We start from the raw sequence: 18,140 nt of genomic DNA, 5'->3' as shown, positions 1-18,140 counted from the left end.
TACCTAAATCTGGCCCAAATGAAAATGTTAAAACCCTATCTTGACTTGGCTCGCCGTATTAAAAAATAAATGTCTTTATAATTAAATAATACTAAGATATGTTCAACTTAGCAAGCAAATGCTTCTAAAATAATAGCAGAATTAACAATAAAACAGGAGTTATACAATATCCAAACAATAACAATAAAATAGTAGTAATATAATAACAAAATGGTAGCAAAATAATGTGAAATCAAACACAAAACAATATTTTGTCTTTTTGCAAATTTGGGCCGGATCAAACAAAAAAAATTTACCCGAGGCTAAACCCGTTTAAAAAATACATCTTATTTTTTTTTGTTTAAACCTATTTTTCGAGTCTATATTTTTACCCAAATCCTCCCACTTTTCAGACTGAATATTACCCTGTATGGTACATTTAGTTGGAATTAAAGAATTTATTGTTTGATTCATCAACTTGAAGAATATATTAAATAAGGAGAGAATTTGATTCATTAATTATTATTTTATTTTATTTTTATTTAAGTTAGATGAATGAAAGTCATTAGAAATAGGTATAAAATTGTAAAAAAATCACATAACTAATAAAATGTAAAATTAACTAAAAGATGGTATTAAATTATATTTCAAAATTTAACATTGTTAAAAATATAAAATTATTGACTTAAAATAATATTCGAAATGAAATCTTATGCCAGAATTTCACATTAACTCGAAAATAAAGCTACAAGCTGACAATTTATTAAATAAAAATCCAATATTTAAAGTGTTAGAGCATGGGATGTCACAGTGTTTCTGAATGATGGTAATCGATGCCTCTGCCACTAGTTGAAATTTTGATAAATTTTCATCATTCATTGTATTTTTTTAGAGCCTGTCCAGAGATGAAAATTTCTATGCTCCCTGTAAAATTACCCCAAGATTTTGCCAGTTGAAAACCAGTTACCATCCTTTTTACTTTTTACCTTGTCCGAGAAATAAAAACAAAGAAAAAAAGAAAGTTTGCATGGTAAAGAAAGTGACATCGAGTCATACAAAATACTAACATGGGTTCATGATTTTATGTAATGATTGCATTCAATATTTTTAATTGCTTAGATGCATTTACATAAGTTTATGAAGCAAAAGAGTAGGTTTTGTCCTTAAAAAAAAACAGAACATTCAAAGTAAAACATTATGATAGTTGAAGAATATAGTTCAAAGTACATATGAACACTATTTAGTAAAGCTTAATAATAATAAAAAACCAGACAAAAAAGTACTATAAGGGATAGTTTTACTGTTAAAAATTGATCTATGTATGTCAATATGCGGTACACGTGATATATGTCATGTATGATTGTCTGAGTATTTCGTAAGCCTCGCCAATTTTTAATTGTAGAAAAGGATGAAATTTTGAACTGAAAAATCTATGCAAAATACAATCTGAAATATCTTTAGTGAAGGACATATTGGTGCCTTTATCATGATGGGGTCTTATTGTTACAACAATAGCTGATAATGGCACATTGATAGCTAGTAAGAGATGAAACCAAGCAGACAAGTAGCACAGATGTCAATTGTTTGTTATTCTGTAAGAAATGAAAGATAAAACATTTCATCTCTCAAGTTGTCTTTGACCAAGCACCAAATTGGGGGAGTGGCATCAGTTAGTAGATGTTAAAACACTGTTTTTCTATTGTCTTGTTATTGTTGGTTGGATATGATAATTATGAGCAATGAGAACACAAAAACACTTAGAAAAACATATAAGTAAGGTTGTTATTTCATGACAAAACACATTCATACATAAGCAACTTGAAGTTATAGTCTGGATTTAGATGATGGCTAAGTGGAACCATTATCACTTTTGGGATGATTTGGTGGCGAGGGTGGTTTTGGTATGTATGGATTAAGGGGAGTACCATGCTCAATAGGACCAGGCTTTATTGATGCCTTTGAGCTCGGAACCGGATCAATACGATGCCTGTAATCTTCTAGGTCTACACCTGTCGGATCATAGCCATTCCCCTGCAATTCCAGAAGGAAAAACATGTCTCAAAAAGAACTAAAGTTCTACACTTGATATTTTGGTCAAGTAGTGAGAATGTGTACCTTCAGCTTCCTACTTGCGCTTGTTACACTCATAACATCACCATTTTGTGGAAACTCCATATCTGAAAAAGATGAGATTTAACAAGCTGGTAGCTATTAACATATATAGAATCATTGGTTCCTACAATGATATATACATGCATATTGTTGAGGGGCCGGTCTTGGACTCTTAACAAAGGTATTGTTCTAAAGATGTTTATGTTTGGTTTTAGCCTCGGGTTTTTATCTTTTAACTCCATGAAGAGCTCTCGACAGGTTCATGGAGTTTAGTGGGAACACCTGATCCACCAAGAAAATATTAACATTTTGGCCTTGATGGGTTCTAACCCATTTCCTTATATGGCATTGGTAAGGGGCATGAGTTCAAACCCCCTAAGGCCAAAATGCTAAAACATTCTCTTGATGGATTAGGTACTTTTGTTAAATTGTGAACCTTTTTAGGTTCTCCTCGAAGTTGAGAGGCAAAACCCGAAATTAAAACTGAACATAGACACCTCAAGAATAATAATTCACTGTCTGAAAGTCCAATCAGCTATTCAAAAGATGACACTTCAAAAACTTAGATCCAGTCAACATATATAGATTCCTAAGATGATATATACATACATGTAAGATATGAACCATAGTAAGAACATTATGAAGGATGAAACACTGTCGGCAGATTAATTGAAACAAAACTACATATTTTTGTCATGAAAAATGGACAAATGCGGGAGGTCAGAACAGATTTCATAATCATGAATTTGAGACAGTTGACTAAAATTATTGGCATATACAACAAGACAACAAGAAACAGGATGTCTGTTTTAAGGTCACTTTCAGCAAATTGGGAAGCACCCCATGTTCAGCTATATCAGAAAGTTCATAGAACACTCTAGGTTCAATAAAACCAAATCAAAATCAAAGTTAGGGACTGATTTTGATAATATTATCAACCAAATCATAAGTGTTAAAAAGACAAACACTGACATTTTCAAACTAAAGCTAATAACAAAAGTTTTAAAGACATTTACTAGGAAAAGAAGAGCCGTTGAAGAAGATAAAGACAAGCAAAGCAGTGGCAACCAGAAAGGAGCAAGCCCAAATCTCAGAAACCTTCATAATGATAAAAAAAAAAAAAGTGTGTGCAATTTTGTGTTTTTTGCAATTACACCCCCCTCCGGGAAAAACCTATCAAAATTCAGCCCATTTAAAAACTAAAAAAGGAAATGAGTGGAGATAAGGAGTAGGGGGCTTAGGGGATGGGTGAATAGTGTTTAGTGCCTACGAATAGCCGATGCTATGGCTTTCAAGACATGTAGATAGAACGTATTAAATATTGTGGAAGGGTTTTAATGGAGGGGTAACTGAAGTAATAAAAGAAAGCATGTGAATTTTCATTGTAGGGTGTATAACGGGAGTAGGGGGATAGAGAGAAGGAGAGTAATTGTCATTGATATTAACAATGGTGGTTGTTGTTGCAGAGATGAACGGATGGATGAATGAAGGGGGGATTTAATGCAGCAAAAAGATGAATGCGTGTGTGGTTGAATGCGAGCCGTTGGGGCACGTTTTGAGAGTATGGTAATGGAACGTCTCCTTAAGCTCTTTGTTTTGTGACAATTGCCGTGCACTTACTTTGCTTTTTTTTTTTTTTTTAAGCCATCAATTTTCTTGCGTATTTAGATTTGGACTAGAATTTATCGCATGTCACAATAATATTAATTATTAGTGTCATATCAACATATTTTAACGGAGTTAATTAAGTATTTATCGAAAATAACCAATCTAATTGATATCTAGAATTGTAATGACAATAAAGGGATTGTAGCTCATACGGTAGGGAGCTTGTTTTGCATGTGAAAGGCGATTCCCCCACACCTTCGATTTGCAAGTACAAATTTTTAACCCTCATGTTTTTAGTGAAACATTTGTTGTTTGGACCATGGAATAAGCCCATCCAATTGGCTGAAAAATATTGGGTTTTCAATTTTTAAACCCATTAAAAAATCAGTTTGGGTGTTGCTAATCTCACATTAGTTTAATCATCATCAATACTTTTGAACCTTTGATGAGTTTTACTTATTTGGGTTTAGGCAAATTCAAAGTTTGGATTGAATAGGTTTAAGTTATTGGTTTTTATGGTTAAACCTATTTGGGTCCCATTTGTATTTGGATTATAATCGATCAAGTTCTAACATTTGGATTAAAATTAACAAGTGTTAGTATTTTTTTTGGTCATTTAACTATGGAAAGATACAAAATGGTCACTCAATTATTTGATTTTTTTTGTCACCAGCCGTTAAATTATTAACGGGAAGATAACTTGATAACTTTTAAAATTAGCATAATAGTAATTTTAACCCTCAACATTTATACATTGTGTCGGTTTGATCTTCATTCCAAAAGAATTAACCCTCAAAATTTACATATTGTGTAATTTGGTCTTTTTTTTGAGTTTTACTTTTTTTATGACATTGAACGTTAATTTTAAGAGAATGAAAAAATGTGAAAATTATTATCTTGGAGTTTTCAGGTGTTTTAATTTTTGGTATATTTTCAATCAAATTTAATTGATAGAATTTTTTTTTTTAGCATTTTAGGTGAAAGGTAAACGTTGATGGTTAAATTTTTTTAGAATCAAGACTAAATTGACACAAAGTATAAAATTTGAGGGTTAAAGTTGTTGTTATCACGTCATCTTTCCATCATCCATTTAACGGCTGGTGACCAAAAAAGAAAAGAAAAATCAAATAGTTAGGTGACCATTTATAACTTTTCATAATTGGGTAACCAAAACAAAATCTTACCAATAATTAGTTGACTACAAGTGTAATTTACCCATACTAAAAACTGTAGTTTTAAGTTCTAATTTGAAACGATTGACACTAGAAGAGACATGGTTTAACAGTAAGGGGTGTAGCTCATATGATAGAGCGCTTGCTTTGCGAGAGGCACAGGGTTCAATTCCTTGCACCTCCAAGATTAAGTTATTTCTCTCCTCTCATTATTCTAATTTGAAAGAATTGGTTTATTCATTAAGATAAAAAATGATCATCTCTTCTATTTTCTTTCCCTCCACTTTTCTTCCTTACCAAGCATATTTGAAATTTATTTTCTATCCACTTTTTCACTTACTCGTTTCATTCTTCTATTTTCCACCTAATCAAGTACACCTTTGAAACTGTGGAACCATTTTTCAGCTCTTTGTTTTGTGTCAATTGCCCATGCACTTTGCTTTCATTGTTTCATGCCACCATTTGCTTGCCTTTTAACACTGATTGGAAATACTCAATCTTACTTGTATCTAGAGTTGTAATGGCAATAAAATGGGGTGCAGCTCATATGGTAGAGTGCTTGCTTTGCACTATTACGAGGTTACATCTCTTTTAAATCTTGTGGAACAAGGCCCAAGGATAATAAATCCCACCCAATTGGCAAAAAAAAAAAGATTGGCTTTTTTTAAACCCATAATTATTTTTTAGTTTTAGTTTGGGCATTATACTAATCTCGTTTTAATATTGTTTATGACTTTAATCATCATGATATACCCTTTTTAGCCATTGTGGAAATGGTTGAAATGAACAGTTGATAATTTCTTAGAAAATAGATTATTGAATGGAAATAATGATTGTTTATACAGTTTGATTTTTTTACGTATACGGAATTTAACTCAATGAGTAAATCCACTATCTTTCAACTCAATACAAAAAGTGGTTCAAGCTCTATCACACCCCAGTATAGCAACCTTATTTTTCTTTAACTAAAGACCTAAATCAGTCACTTCTAACTCCCCTTGAGAACTCAAAATGTGTTTACTCTCTCAAATTCACTCTGAAAAATAGTTCCACAATGAACAAATATGTGCTCTTATTACTCTCTTACAAAACTTATACAAGAGTTTTCGATACTTGCTAACATAGTAGAGATAATTACAATCCAATCCCTATTAAACAACAACTAAAACAGCAAGATAAAATACTAATAAAGACTAATGTAAAGTGAATTGTTGGGAGATATGTGTTTAATATTATCTCGACCCAATCTCCACAATCCAAGGGATCCGATTGCTTGATAGTTGATCCGATCCAATCCAATCTTCAAGATGTGTTCCTCCAAATGGATTTTTCTTCATTGATAGGCTTGAATACTTCCACAATATCAACATCGATCATAACCCACAAATTTTATTTTAAAAATTGCCAACTTCAAATATAATAAGTAAGTTATCTTTCACAGGGATGACCGAAGTAGTCACTATTATTAGCACATAAATAACCATTTCAAAACCTTACCTTAATAAAAATCGTAAATTAGAATGCATGTTGAAATATTAGAAGTGAATGAAGGGTAAGATTGTTGATTTATTGGTGCTTGAATTGGGAGTTTAGTAGTACAATTTTTCATTTTATTTTTCTTCCGTAAGGGTAAAGGGTAGAAGTTATCTAGGAATTGAATCTAGATTTAAAATAATTATGAATGTTTATAATAGCACCTTTTGTTAGATTGGTCCTTTTACTATTTCTTTTTAATCAAATTGGGAAAAAGAATGAATAATTTTAGCGTAAATTATAAAACAATCACCCAACTATTAGCGTGTTTCTGTTTTGGTTACTTAGTTTTAAAATTTTTATTTCAGTTATTAATGTTATCAAAATTTAATATTTTGGTCACTCCTACGATAAATCACTAACGGTGGCCTTTTTTATTGGTATTATAACAAATTTAGCACTCCAATGTTTACAGATTCTATCAATTTAGTCCTAATTCTAAAAAATTTAGTCCTCAACTTTACGCATTTTGTTAATTTAGTTTTACTTCTTAAAAATTCAAAATTAAAACTTTAAAAATAAAAATGATTTAAAAGTTCATTTTCAATAAAAATACATGCAAATTTATAAATAAATGAATACTCAAAAAAAATTTACATGAAATTTATTTATTAAAATAATACTTTTATAAATAAAATATTTTTTAAAAAGCACACAAACAAATGTTATACCATATTCAAACTTTTCCTTCTTTTTTTTTAGTTTATTTTGTAAATAATAAATTTTATTATACGTCTGGCCTTACTTCTTAGTCCTTGACAAATTTGCCGAACGCTTACTTCAAACTTCTTGGTTTCCACATCCTCCATCATCGTGCCATCAAACTAGGAATTAGTTGTGGAGTTGTTGGCATGGCCTTTCATCTATGGGTCTCCAATACCTTATCCTCGCCTATATATTTCCAATCATTCATGCCTTCATATTTTAACCCTTTTTTAGATTGACATTCTTCAACAATCCTTTTTTGGTTCTTCATATCGGTTTCACAATCTCTGTAAACTAATTATTTTGAGATTCATGACTACCAATCCCAACAATATTATCTCTAAATTTATTCTTCAACAAATTTTTAATAGAGTGGTTGTTATATGTTTAATATTGGATCATAGCTTTTGTGTCTATTTTATTCAATATAGTTTTAACCACAATTTTGATAATTCATAGATGAATTCTATGAATTTTAATGGTGATGATTAGTGTATTGAAAAATAATAGAATCCCGACGCACAACAAGTTATATAACAAGTATACCATATATAATAGCACAAAACAAGTATGAATTGTGTGGGAATCCAATACCTTGGCAACAACTTTTAACACAAACTTCAAATTCAATCACACAAATACACAAACTTGATTTCATTTCTTAAGGTGAGGGAAGGAAGCAAAGATATCAGACTTTGGGTGCTTTGCTTCAGCATGTTCCTTGCACTTCACCTCTGATGTGGTGCATATGAATGCCTGCATGCAAACCTTGCACTACATGCATGCAACCCCACCATCAAATCACATTGAAACCTGGTAAGAGTTTATTGCATTTTCTCATTCTACTCAAAAGATGGGCAAATTATTATTCCCTTAGATCAGAGAGTAGAATGATTATTTTATTAAAAATTTCATCTATTTCTGTTGTTAAAAAGTGGTTCATGTACACATGTCACTTTCTGGTTATTCCGTCAGCCATATTGGTTTTTAAGAATACAAATGGATGAAATTTTTAACACAAATGATTAATTTGCTTTTTGATCTAAAATATAGTGATTAATTTACCCATTTTTTAGTAGAGAAAATAAAATACAATCTTACTCCTAATACAGGGACCTCCATGATACTTTTAATTCTTTTTTCCATTCAAATTTTAAAACCTTACCTGGATGGTCATGGCTTCCTTGTTTGATTCCAGCTGACTACTTATAGCATCTCATTTAAAAAAAAAACCCCAAAAGATGCTCTAATCACACAACTTTAAAACTTTATGTAAAACTTTCAAGGACTAAAATGTGAAAAAAAAAAGAAAAAAAGGACGTGTTTACCCTTTGTGGGTTTGTTTTTCTCCATGTGTTTCTCACGAGCCATTCTTGATTTCTGGCCATTGCCTCCACCCATGGCTGGCTGTTGCTTCTTGGCTGATCTCTCTCAGTCCCCTCAACATGGCTTTTTATAGCCAATTCCACTTTGTAAAGTGGGGAAAACCAGAAACTTCTATCGATAAGGCAAATTATGAACTGTTGCCACTCCTTATCCAATTAATGTTGAAATAGGTTCTAATTTTCGTTAGGGTAAATATACATTTTGGTACCTGAACTTGGCTTGAAGGTTCAATTTGGTATCCAAGTTCTTTTTTGGTCTAATTAGGTACTTGAACTTGACTTTAAGGTTTAATTTAGTACCTAAAGATTTTTTTCTTGGTCCAATTAGGTACCTAAACTTGGCTTTTTTGTCTAAATTAATATTTATGGTAAATAACTTATTTAAACTAATTTGAACTATAAAGGCAGCTTCACGTACCAAATTGAACCAAAATGCCAAGTTCAAGTACCTAATTGGATAAAAAAAGTTTAGGTACTAGATGTTTTCTTTTTGTTCAATTAGAGACCTAAACTTGGTTTCTTGGTTCAAATTGGTAGTTAAACTTGGCTTTTTGGACAAAATTAATACTTATGGTAAATGACTTATTTAAACCAATTTGAGCTATGAAATTCGGACCAAAAATGTTTAAATGTCAAATTGAACCTTAAAGCCAAATTTAGGTACCTAATTAGACAAAGAAAAGAAGCTTAGGTACCAAATTAAACCTTCAAGCAAAGTTCAAGTAACAAAATATATAATTACCCTTTTTGATATTAACAAAAATTAATTGTGATGGTAAGATTAGGTATGAAGAGACCAAATTATAGATGAAAAAAGATAAGGAAAGTGGAATATTATGGAGTGGGTGGCATTGAGGCCACTATATGTATATAAATTGTGGTGCATTTTCATTTCATTCACACTTTTCATAAATCATCACACAAAAATGGTGGACCCTAAAGCAATTTGACTAAATATTTTCATAGAGGCTTTAGGTTGTCTCTAGATGAAAGAGATTTGGGGCAATCAATTTTCACATGCTATTGCCTAAATGCATCTTTACATTTAATTTCATGTGGGGAATGTTTCACAAAATTGGACTACATTTTTATTTATTTTTGTTTAATTTCAAATTTTTTTGTGTTTTGAAAATAGAAAAGTTTGATGGGTCTTTAAAAAAAAAAGTTAAAATTAACCATCATTATTGTTCCATAGTTTGACTAATTTCAACCAGTCTACTGCCTACACGTGTTTCAATCTCCATGTTTAAGACTTCTTCATCAGTTAAGTAATTGGGAGCGTTATATTATAAGGATTTGATCAAATTAATCGCTCTATTATTAAATAGATCTTATTAGTCTTTATATTATTAAAAAGAATCAAATAAGTCTAATTTGTGACGGAGTTAGCATTAATGTATAAAAATGTCTTGAAAATTATTTTTGCCATTTGGAGATCAATTCCAAACTAAAATTTTATTTACGAATCATAAAAAATTAAAAATATTTATCCAGTTAGCCAAGAAATGATATTTTTAAATGCTAAATGTTAATTTTATTCCAATTTTACCTTATTTGATTCTTTTTAATAGAAAATGATTAATTTGATTCAATTAATAGTAGAAGGGCTAACTTGACAAGGTCCCTAATAGAGGGACCTCTCATAATGTATCCCAACATATTATATTTCTCCAAAAGAAAAAAAGAAAGTTGAATTTAACAATTTTTAATGTATACTTGTGTTTATTTTTCAATATGGTATCTATAGTTGATAAATATTATATATTTTGGTACTTGAAGATAACAGATATTAATTTTTAGTGCTTAATTAATTTAAATTTTAAGGTTAATTTGATAAAAATCATAATTAACTAATAACATTAGCAATTAATTTTCATAAAAATCATAATCATCATATTATCTTTAACAAATTAAATAGATTCATAAATAACACTAAATTTATTCTATTAATAAAATCATGAAAATTCGACTTAATAATTTTGGCAATTAACTTTTATTATATCAACCCTAAAACCCTAATTAAACACAAAAAAGTTTACACGTTACCTTTAGACACCAAAATGTATAACTTTTACCAAATACTTGTACCACATTGGACAAAAACATATATTACATTAAAAAATTGTCAAATGTAGATACCAAATGATATATTAAGCCAAAAAGTTATTAGCCAAAATTACCTTATCATTGTTTTTGCGGCTTTGACATTGTTAGCAAAGATTAAATCTTTGAATCGTTATGTATTTAAATTCGAGTTTCACCATGCATAATTACGATTTGCAGGTTTCTAGTTTCTCATGGTTATGTTTTGTTCAGTTATATTCTAGTTCTTCATTTGTTTATGCTTTATAGTAATTTGATTTTATTTTATAATCACTCAAATATGTATTGATTTTATATTTGTTCTTCTTTTTTTTTTATACAATGCCTAAAACTACTCATAGCCTCTCCCCAAACATAAATAGGAGGATAATGCGCTTCAGCGCACTTGAACTCACGTCCTCCTACATTGGTAACAATGTCCATACCAATCGAGTTAAGACTCAATCGGCAAGATCAACTCTTAAACATATAAAATTTGGATTTTTTTAAAGGTAATTTCAAATGGATGACAAGCATGGAGTATACTTTGCTTATACAACAGTTTGTAAGTTTTACTAAGAATTACAAATATCATTATAACAATACATTATTTATTTATTTAAATAAATGAATTATTCAATAACTAATTTAGAAATTAAAAATAAGAAGTTACAACTCATTTGATAAAAATGGAAAATATCAAATAATTCTAAAACCCTAGTCCCTTAACTATCATTCAAAATTTAAATTGGTCTCTCAATTTTAAAATGTTTTATTGGAATGCTCAAAGTTTCATTTTTATATCAATCAAGTCCTTTTATTAATCCACCCATCAGTTTAGGCGTTAAATGTCACATCGAATCTTACGTGTATCGTATTTAAAACACATAAATCAAACTACAAACACATGCATACCTATTATATAGATTGCTTGGATCTAGTGTATTAAAGAAGAAGACAATTTTAATAAAATTTTAGGAAAGTTGTTTATTTTCCTATAAACGCGTCAAATCAAAGCTATTATGTGTAAGTACACAAGTATTTATAATTAGATCAACATATTTCAAATATGTTTCGTTTTCATGTTTGAACCAGCATTTAATGCTTGAACTAGCGGCTAAACTAATGCAATGATTTAATTGATACACTACTAATGCATAATACATTGAACCTCTATCATAACGCTTTGAAATTCTGAGATCAATTTAGAATCTCAACTTTGAAGATGTTTAATGGTATTAAGTCTAAATTTAATAATTTAAGAAGAAAAAAAAAAGAATCAGAACAAAAATCCATGAGGCAAAGAATTTTCATTGGTGTAAATGTCTTTCAAGTCCTTGTCAATTTTAAAAATGAGGAAATTAATTCTCTTAAAAATGTAATTTAATCTTTTTTTTTGTCTTTTTCTTTCAAATATCTAAGAAGAAATTGTAAAATTATAAAACCGCTTTTTCTCTCGGACTTCCTTCAAAATTGAGAGAGAGAGTTTCAAGTCTCAAAGCTCCATTGAATTCGTTGTATACACTGGGATATATAGGTCGATTGGATTGAGAATCAATTGGAGGTATAAATTTAGTGAAAAATATAAAATCGGTTGACTCATGAACCAATATAAATGGATTGAATTGAGCTAAAAAACCAGATAAACCGATCGTATCTATTTTATAACTTTTAAATATTTTTAAAAATTTATTTCCTTAGACTACTTGGTAAAAATTGATTGTCTATTTGATTCCATCACCGATTTAATTCCAAAACATTCGTTTTTTCTATCTAAAATGCAAAAACTAAGAAAAGAAAAGAAGTTGATTGATTGATAAAAGAAACCCTGACTTTGATCAATTTTATTCATTTTCAAAAATAATAAAAGAGCTTAAGAAGTTTTAATTTTAATAAAGGTAAATAAAATACTTAATTTTAAATTAAATCGAGATATAATTATAATTATAAAATTAATAGAAATCCAAGATTTCGGGTCTTCCCTGTTGTCTCCAAGTCATAATCTAATTTAATTAAAAATTGAAATGAGAAAATCGTGAGAAAAAAAGCCATGAGTCAAGAATTTATTGTCGTAGTTGAGTGTAGCAGACACGCGCTGTTTACGCAAATGAGGAAAATTCGAAACAGAAGTAAAATGGGGGAAAAGGCCACAGTTATCTACTTGTAAGATAACGCAAACTGTCTCCACGTCAGCTTATCTTTGGCGCCTTATTACACCTTTTTCTATGGAAACAATAATATAAAAGAGAAACTCCGTGACTTAACCAATGTTGCCAGCTATTTACTGGTCCCATCTACTCTAAATGTTTGAAAATTATTCGAATTGAATTAAAAAATTTATCGGCACAACTTAATATTTGACTCATTCGTTAAGAGTGTTCATCTAAGAAGCGTAAAGTTTAAATCGTCTAATAAATTTTGAATCAATTTATTTTTAATGGAAGCAAAATGGGATGGTTGGATTCTGTAGGACAGTGGATATAAAACGATTATGATAATTATTTGCTTTAACTTATTTTGCTTGAATACTACCAATCTCAAGCTCGATATTCAGCTTAAGTTTGATCGAACATCTTTTGTTAAGATCAAGTTCGGCTCGAGATATAATTGAGTTACTTATCTCAAGTTCAATTAAGTTCGTTTACCAAATTTTGTACTGAAACTTAAAGTCAAGCTTAAGCTTAGCTTTATAATTAAGCTTAATATAAAAATATAAAAAGTTCAATAAAGCTTGCAGTTCAAGTCAAGTATTACAAAGCCCAAATTGGGCTTAATCGATAGCTCGAACTTAGCTAGATAATTACTCAATCGAGTTCGATTTTTTTTAGTTAAACTCAACTAAATTGTGAGCATTAGTGTCTCATTTACACCCTTGCCCCGCTCCACTATTTGGAAATACTATTTTACTGTCGTATATTTATAACTATTAAAATAATGAAAATGTAAAAATATTTTAAAAAAAACCTCATGTTTTATGTTTAAATATTTTTCTTAAAGAATTATGTTTAAATATTTACCTAAAAAGATTGAAAATAATGAAAATAATTAACAAAAATTAAATTAAAATTAGACAGTACAGAGACATCCATAAAGTTTATAGTGATTTTTAAGATTACACTTTCATAAGGGAGCGGAATAGGTATCAAATATGGAATGAATTTAACAACATTTACTTCCATCTCACTCCATTGCCATTCTTATGTTAATCCCATCCTTAATCCGAAGATTTGAAGCTCAATCTTTTACTACTTCGCTTATGATTCAATCAGAAAAAAGTCCGAAATTTATGAAAAAAACAAAGGGCCCTACTACCGCCCCCCATAAACTTGGCAAAAAGGTGATTCCCATCCTCTCCTCAAAGCTCCCAAATGCCGAATATGCTTTGCTCTCTTCTACAAATATCCTTTCCCTCTCTCACCCTTCTCTTTCTATTTTTTTATTACTATAACAAAAAAGTCCGTCTATATTTTCATCCTTAATCAACTTTATTTCTCATTGATCCCGTCTTTTTCTTTCTGTTTCCATCTTTGGGTTTTCAAGTTATTTCCTTTGTTAATCATGGAGATTATCTTGGAACTTTTTCTGACAGCTTTTATTGCTCTTGTTTTTTCTTTCTTGATAGCCAAGATTGTCTCTCTGGCTACCGGTGGTGATGCTAGTGGGGGTTGTAGTGGTGGTGACGATGACAAGATCATCATGGAACAGTTGGAATTCGCCGAGAAATTGAAAGTTTCAAGCTTTGAAAGTGAAAAGAAAGTTGATTTCGTTAAAGAAAGTGGTGATGATAACAAGGTTGTTGTTCTTGAATCAGTTGATGATGATGATAATGATGATCAGGGTTTTAAAAGTGAAACGAAAGTTGATGAATTGGAAGGTGAGGAAAGTGAGGAGGTCGTTGAAAGATCGAAACTTGAAAGCTTTGTGCAAGAAACCGACAAGAAAATCGATGGTTTTGAGGCAGAAGTTGAGAGAATTGGTGAAGAAATAGAAGCTGAAAATAAAACCAAATTCCAACCACAAGAAATTAGAATTGAAGAGAGTCAAATGAAGGTGCTTGGGGAAGAAGAAAAGGAAGTGAAACTGGCGAATTATGAGGATGAAGATGATGATTGGGAAGGGATAGAGAAGAGTGAATTGGAGAAAGTTTTTGGATCAGCTTCTAAATTCATTGAACAAGAAGGAGATTTGGGTATAGGGAATGATGTTCAAATGGAACTATATGGACTCCACAAGGTTGCAACAGAAGGGCCTTGTCATGAATCACAGCCATTGGCTTTCATGGTTGCTTCTCGTTCCAAATGGTAGCTAACTTTCCTTGTTATCTATATATTTGTTGATTTGATTTATCTTCTTTCTTTTGCATTGTTTGGAATGTGGATGGTTAGACTTCACTTTCTAAGGGTTAACTGTCTCTCTTGTGTCATTTTAGAAGAAAGATCAATGGCCCTGTAGTCTATAGCACTGTTAATGTTTGTTACTATGTCAAAGAAAGTAAGATTTTGAAGTTTAAACAATTTAGACAGCAATTACATAGTGTAGGTTAAAAGGTTGGTCATTTGTTCCTCATTGTCATAATCAACTAGGAGAAGGGTAGTTGAGCATTGTCCACTTTTTGTGTTCTTCCTATAAATAAGCCTCATATGACTATAGCTAGCTGAAACACACTTAAGTCAATGTAGAATGACACTAAATCATTAGAGTTCCTGTAGTGGCCGATTGGCCTCTATAACTCAGAAATTGCGTCAAACTTAGGACACGTGAGGGTCTAAGCCTATACCAAATTAGACGGTATAGCTTGATTGGTAGTTATAATAACAGGGTTGACAGCTGCTATGTATGAGTGATGGACAGCACTGCTTGCATTGTGCAAGGAATGCTTGGCAAAAGCTGGGGAACATGAGTCCAGAGGCGGCTATGGAGCAGTATGTTGCCCTTGTTTCAGATAAAGTTCCGGGGTGGACGAAAGATACTTCCGATGTGAGTCTCCTGTAGGCTTTGTTTGATTTCTTTGGTGACTTCTTTTACCTAGAATATTTTGGATTGACACAAATATTTGTATAGGGAGAGCGGAAATTAGAATCTGCAGACCAAGGCGTTGCTGGTTCTGTGGCTCCTGATATAGATTCATTTCCAGATAAGCAGGCCATTTTTATGCATGAAAGGTGGTTTGATATTGGCAATCCTCTATTATCCTTTCACTAATGTCATTATTTATCATACTGAAAATGTTGAGCCACTTGTTTCATGTCCTGCAGGAATGCAGACTCGAATACTGCTCCAGCAGGTGGTGACATAACTGAGAGCGCAAGCCTTGAGAAGCAGGTATATATTTCATTTCGCCTCCTCCCTTTGGAACGTATGTAGAATGAAAAGGACACTAGAGGACCTAAATGTCTCGAGATTTATAGTCATATATAAAAAATACGTAAAACACCGAGCTCTTAAGAAGGAAACTATAAAAACTGGATGGCCTACTAATTTTAGTTGTGGACACACTTTTAGGCCATTTATTTTACCTTTGATAATACGTTTAGCGGTTGCTTTTCATCTGATATGCTCTTCAGTTTTTCGAGGGTCCAGCAATAGCTCTCACACAATCCATAGTCGTATTTGAAAATGTCGAATTGGAACTAATGTCTGTCTGAATACTTATTTTATCATAAGGCTGCTTCTGGTATATATATATATAACTTCATGCATGAAATTTCAGGCCAAAGACTGATTAGAGCATCGCCCTGATTTCATCTCCCCCCTAGACCGCAGGGGCCATTCTCCTTGGTCAGAAACAAGACTATATTTTACCACCAATTATAAATATCATCCTTAGACTGAATAATCTATCCCTTGTTTATCTATATATCCCTGTTTACATCGCCGTGTGGTTAAAAATTGAAACTATTGATTGTTGTTGTATATTATGCATGTAAATAAAAAGGGTGAAGCACCCATGTTTCTAGTAACTGAAATGATTTGTATGCTACTAATGTGTGAATTTAACTTAAACTCGAAATAACGTGAAGGAATGTCTAAACATTATGAATATTTGTGGGCTAAACATTTGGAACATCATCTTGTTGTCTTGCAATAAAGTGCCCCTCAAGTTTTAAATTGTGGAGGCATTGGCCTTGTTGGTTTCTATGTATTTTGTTTTAGTTTTTGTATGTTTTGATGTTGGTTGGGGTTGGGGGGGATGTTTTTAGTATTTAGGTAAGTGAATCAGTTTGCTTGAAGTTTCTCATGGTTGAATGTGAAAAGCATGATCCTAATGTCATAAAGTAGGCTATAAGGTTGCTTAAGGTACAAGTTATGATTTTTGGTTTGACATAATCAAAGTCCTCTTATGAATTAACAGCAGTTTTATGTTATCACTCAAAATTTAAAAGTTTGACCGATTTTTAAAAAGATTTGAATAAAAATATTATATTCGAAAAATGAAGTTACAATTTGATCACTAAACTATTCGAAAGTTTTATTTAGTTTATTGAATTATTTCAAAAGTTTTTATTTAAGTCATTAGGTTATTAAATTGTTTGTTTTTAAATTTTGCCGGCGAGCTCCAAGTGACGATTTGACGATTGGTATAGTGGATTAGTATTCATCGACGAATACAAGAATATGTCTTAGATCCAAGTTAATTTGACAAATAGCTTTGGAGATAAAAGAAAATCTGTTTGAATTTTGATTTGTAGATTCGTGACATTTAAAACTGTTTTATTAAAAAAAGCTAAATTATAAAAGAGGAGAGGAAAGAAAGCTTTCGATTAGTGCATACAATGTGAATAGAAAAACCGTATAACATCAATTTAACGAGCAATGATTTAAATGAAAAACTTTTGAATAACTTAGTGAACAAATTGTAACTTCTTTTAATTAAATGGCCAAAACACAAAAAAAACTTAACCATAACTTAAAGACTAGCAGTGTAGTTTATTATTTTTAAAGTCAATATATTTATTTGAAATTATATACTTTATTTTTAAGTAAAAATTATATACAAAAATTAAATATCATGATTACGCTTATAATTATATTTTCTTAAAATTAAAAGAAATTTCGATTTTAGTCTTTTACTTAACTAAGTTGATATTTAATTAGCTCATAACACCAATTTAAAAAGAAACTCGTGACACCAATTTAATAATAAGTTTTATATAAAATTTATGATGCAAATATTAAAAGATATTTAAATTGTTTAGTTTAAAATATTAATAAACATATATAAATTTATTAAATATGAAATAAAAACATATATTTATAAAAATTAAAACATATGAATGAGCCTAAAAATGTTTAGGTTAAGCATTTACAAGTTGAAACAAAATTTGAAACTCAAATAGTTGGACCAAGTTTGAGAAATCAATATATAAAGCTGATACCATATATAAGTTCAGTCCATGAACACCTGCATTCCCCAAAATCATTCAACATGGTAATGATAATTTCCCATTTTCCATTTTTATTGAATTTGAACATGGTAATTCTCTTTCCTATGATCATTTTTAACACCAACAATCAAAAGGACTGCAACTTGAAGATAAAATGAAGGGAATTAATCAAGGGATCA

At 30.6% G+C, this 18,140-nt stretch overlaps 2 protein-coding genes and 1 long non-coding RNA gene across 3 annotated transcripts; 1 reads left to right on the top strand and 2 right to left on the bottom strand.

Annotated features, from left to right (window-relative positions):
* Nucleotides 1-1,736: 1,736 nt before the first annotated feature.
* Nucleotides 1,737-3,474, bottom strand: LOC105774171 (uncharacterized). Its single transcript, XM_012596547.2, has 3 exons — nucleotides 3,108-3,474; nucleotides 2,095-2,156; nucleotides 1,737-2,010 (listed from the first exon to the last, which is right to left on the bottom strand). Exons 1-3 carry the CDS (start codon nucleotides 3,193-3,195, stop codon nucleotides 1,828-1,830), a joined length of 333 nt encoding a protein of 110 aa, XP_012452001.1. The 5' UTR covers nucleotides 3,196-3,474; the 3' UTR covers nucleotides 1,737-1,827.
* Nucleotides 3,475-7,638: 4,164 nt separating this feature from the next.
* LOC105774172 (uncharacterized) lies at nucleotides 7,639-8,617 on the bottom strand. Its single transcript, XR_008196705.1, has 2 exons — nucleotides 8,438-8,617; nucleotides 7,639-7,922 (listed from the first exon to the last, which is right to left on the bottom strand). It is a non-coding gene; the product is annotated as an uncharacterized LOC105774172 (long non-coding RNA).
* A 5,318-nt stretch (nucleotides 8,618-13,935) lies between these two features.
* On the top strand, nucleotides 13,936-16,536 carry LOC105773026 (acyl-CoA-binding domain-containing protein 3). The gene is made up of 5 exons (XM_012594601.2): nucleotides 13,936-14,877; nucleotides 15,448-15,553; nucleotides 15,638-15,738; nucleotides 15,832-15,898; nucleotides 16,287-16,536. Exons 1-5 carry the CDS (start codon nucleotides 14,135-14,137, stop codon nucleotides 16,296-16,298), a joined length of 1,029 nt encoding a protein of 342 aa, XP_012450055.1. The 5' UTR covers nucleotides 13,936-14,134; the 3' UTR covers nucleotides 16,299-16,536.
* Nucleotides 16,537-18,140: the final 1,604 nt, after the last annotated feature.

Source organism: Gossypium raimondii, chromosome 6 (assembly GCF_025698545.1).
Source record: "Gossypium raimondii isolate GPD5lz chromosome 6, ASM2569854v1, whole genome shotgun sequence".
Taxonomy (NCBI): domain Eukaryota; kingdom Viridiplantae; phylum Streptophyta; class Magnoliopsida; order Malvales; family Malvaceae; genus Gossypium; species Gossypium raimondii.
This window is presented reverse-complemented; position numbering and strand designations above follow the sequence as displayed.

What these genes read in the sequence shown, in the direction of transcription:
- LOC105773026 (XM_012594601.2), top strand. Translation starts at nt 14,135, where the DNA reads ATGGAGATTATCTTGGAACTTTTTCTGACAGCTTTTATTGCTCTTGTT. An exon ending in GGACGAAAGATACTTCCGAT is followed by an intron (nt 15,554 to 15,637) that starts GTGAGTCTCCTG and finishes ATATTTGTATAG; the next exon opens with GGAGAGCGGAAATTAGAATC. An exon ending in GCCATTTTTATGCATGAAAG is followed by an intron (nt 15,739 to 15,831) that starts GTGGTTTGATAT and finishes CATGTCCTGCAG; the next exon opens with GAATGCAGACTCGAATACTG.
- LOC105774171 (XM_012596547.2), bottom strand. Translation starts at nt 3,195, where the DNA reads ATGAAGGTTTCTGAGATTTGGGCTTGCTCCTTTCTGGTTGCCACTGCT. An exon ending in CAACGGCTCTTCTTTTCCTA is followed by an intron (nt 2,157 to 3,107) that starts GTAAATGTCTTT and finishes CATCTTTTTCAG; the next exon opens with ATATGGAGTTTCCACAAAAT. An exon ending in GCGCAAGTAGGAAGCTGAAG is followed by an intron (nt 2,011 to 2,094) that starts GTACACATTCTC and finishes CTGGAATTGCAG; the next exon opens with GGGAATGGCTATGATCCGAC.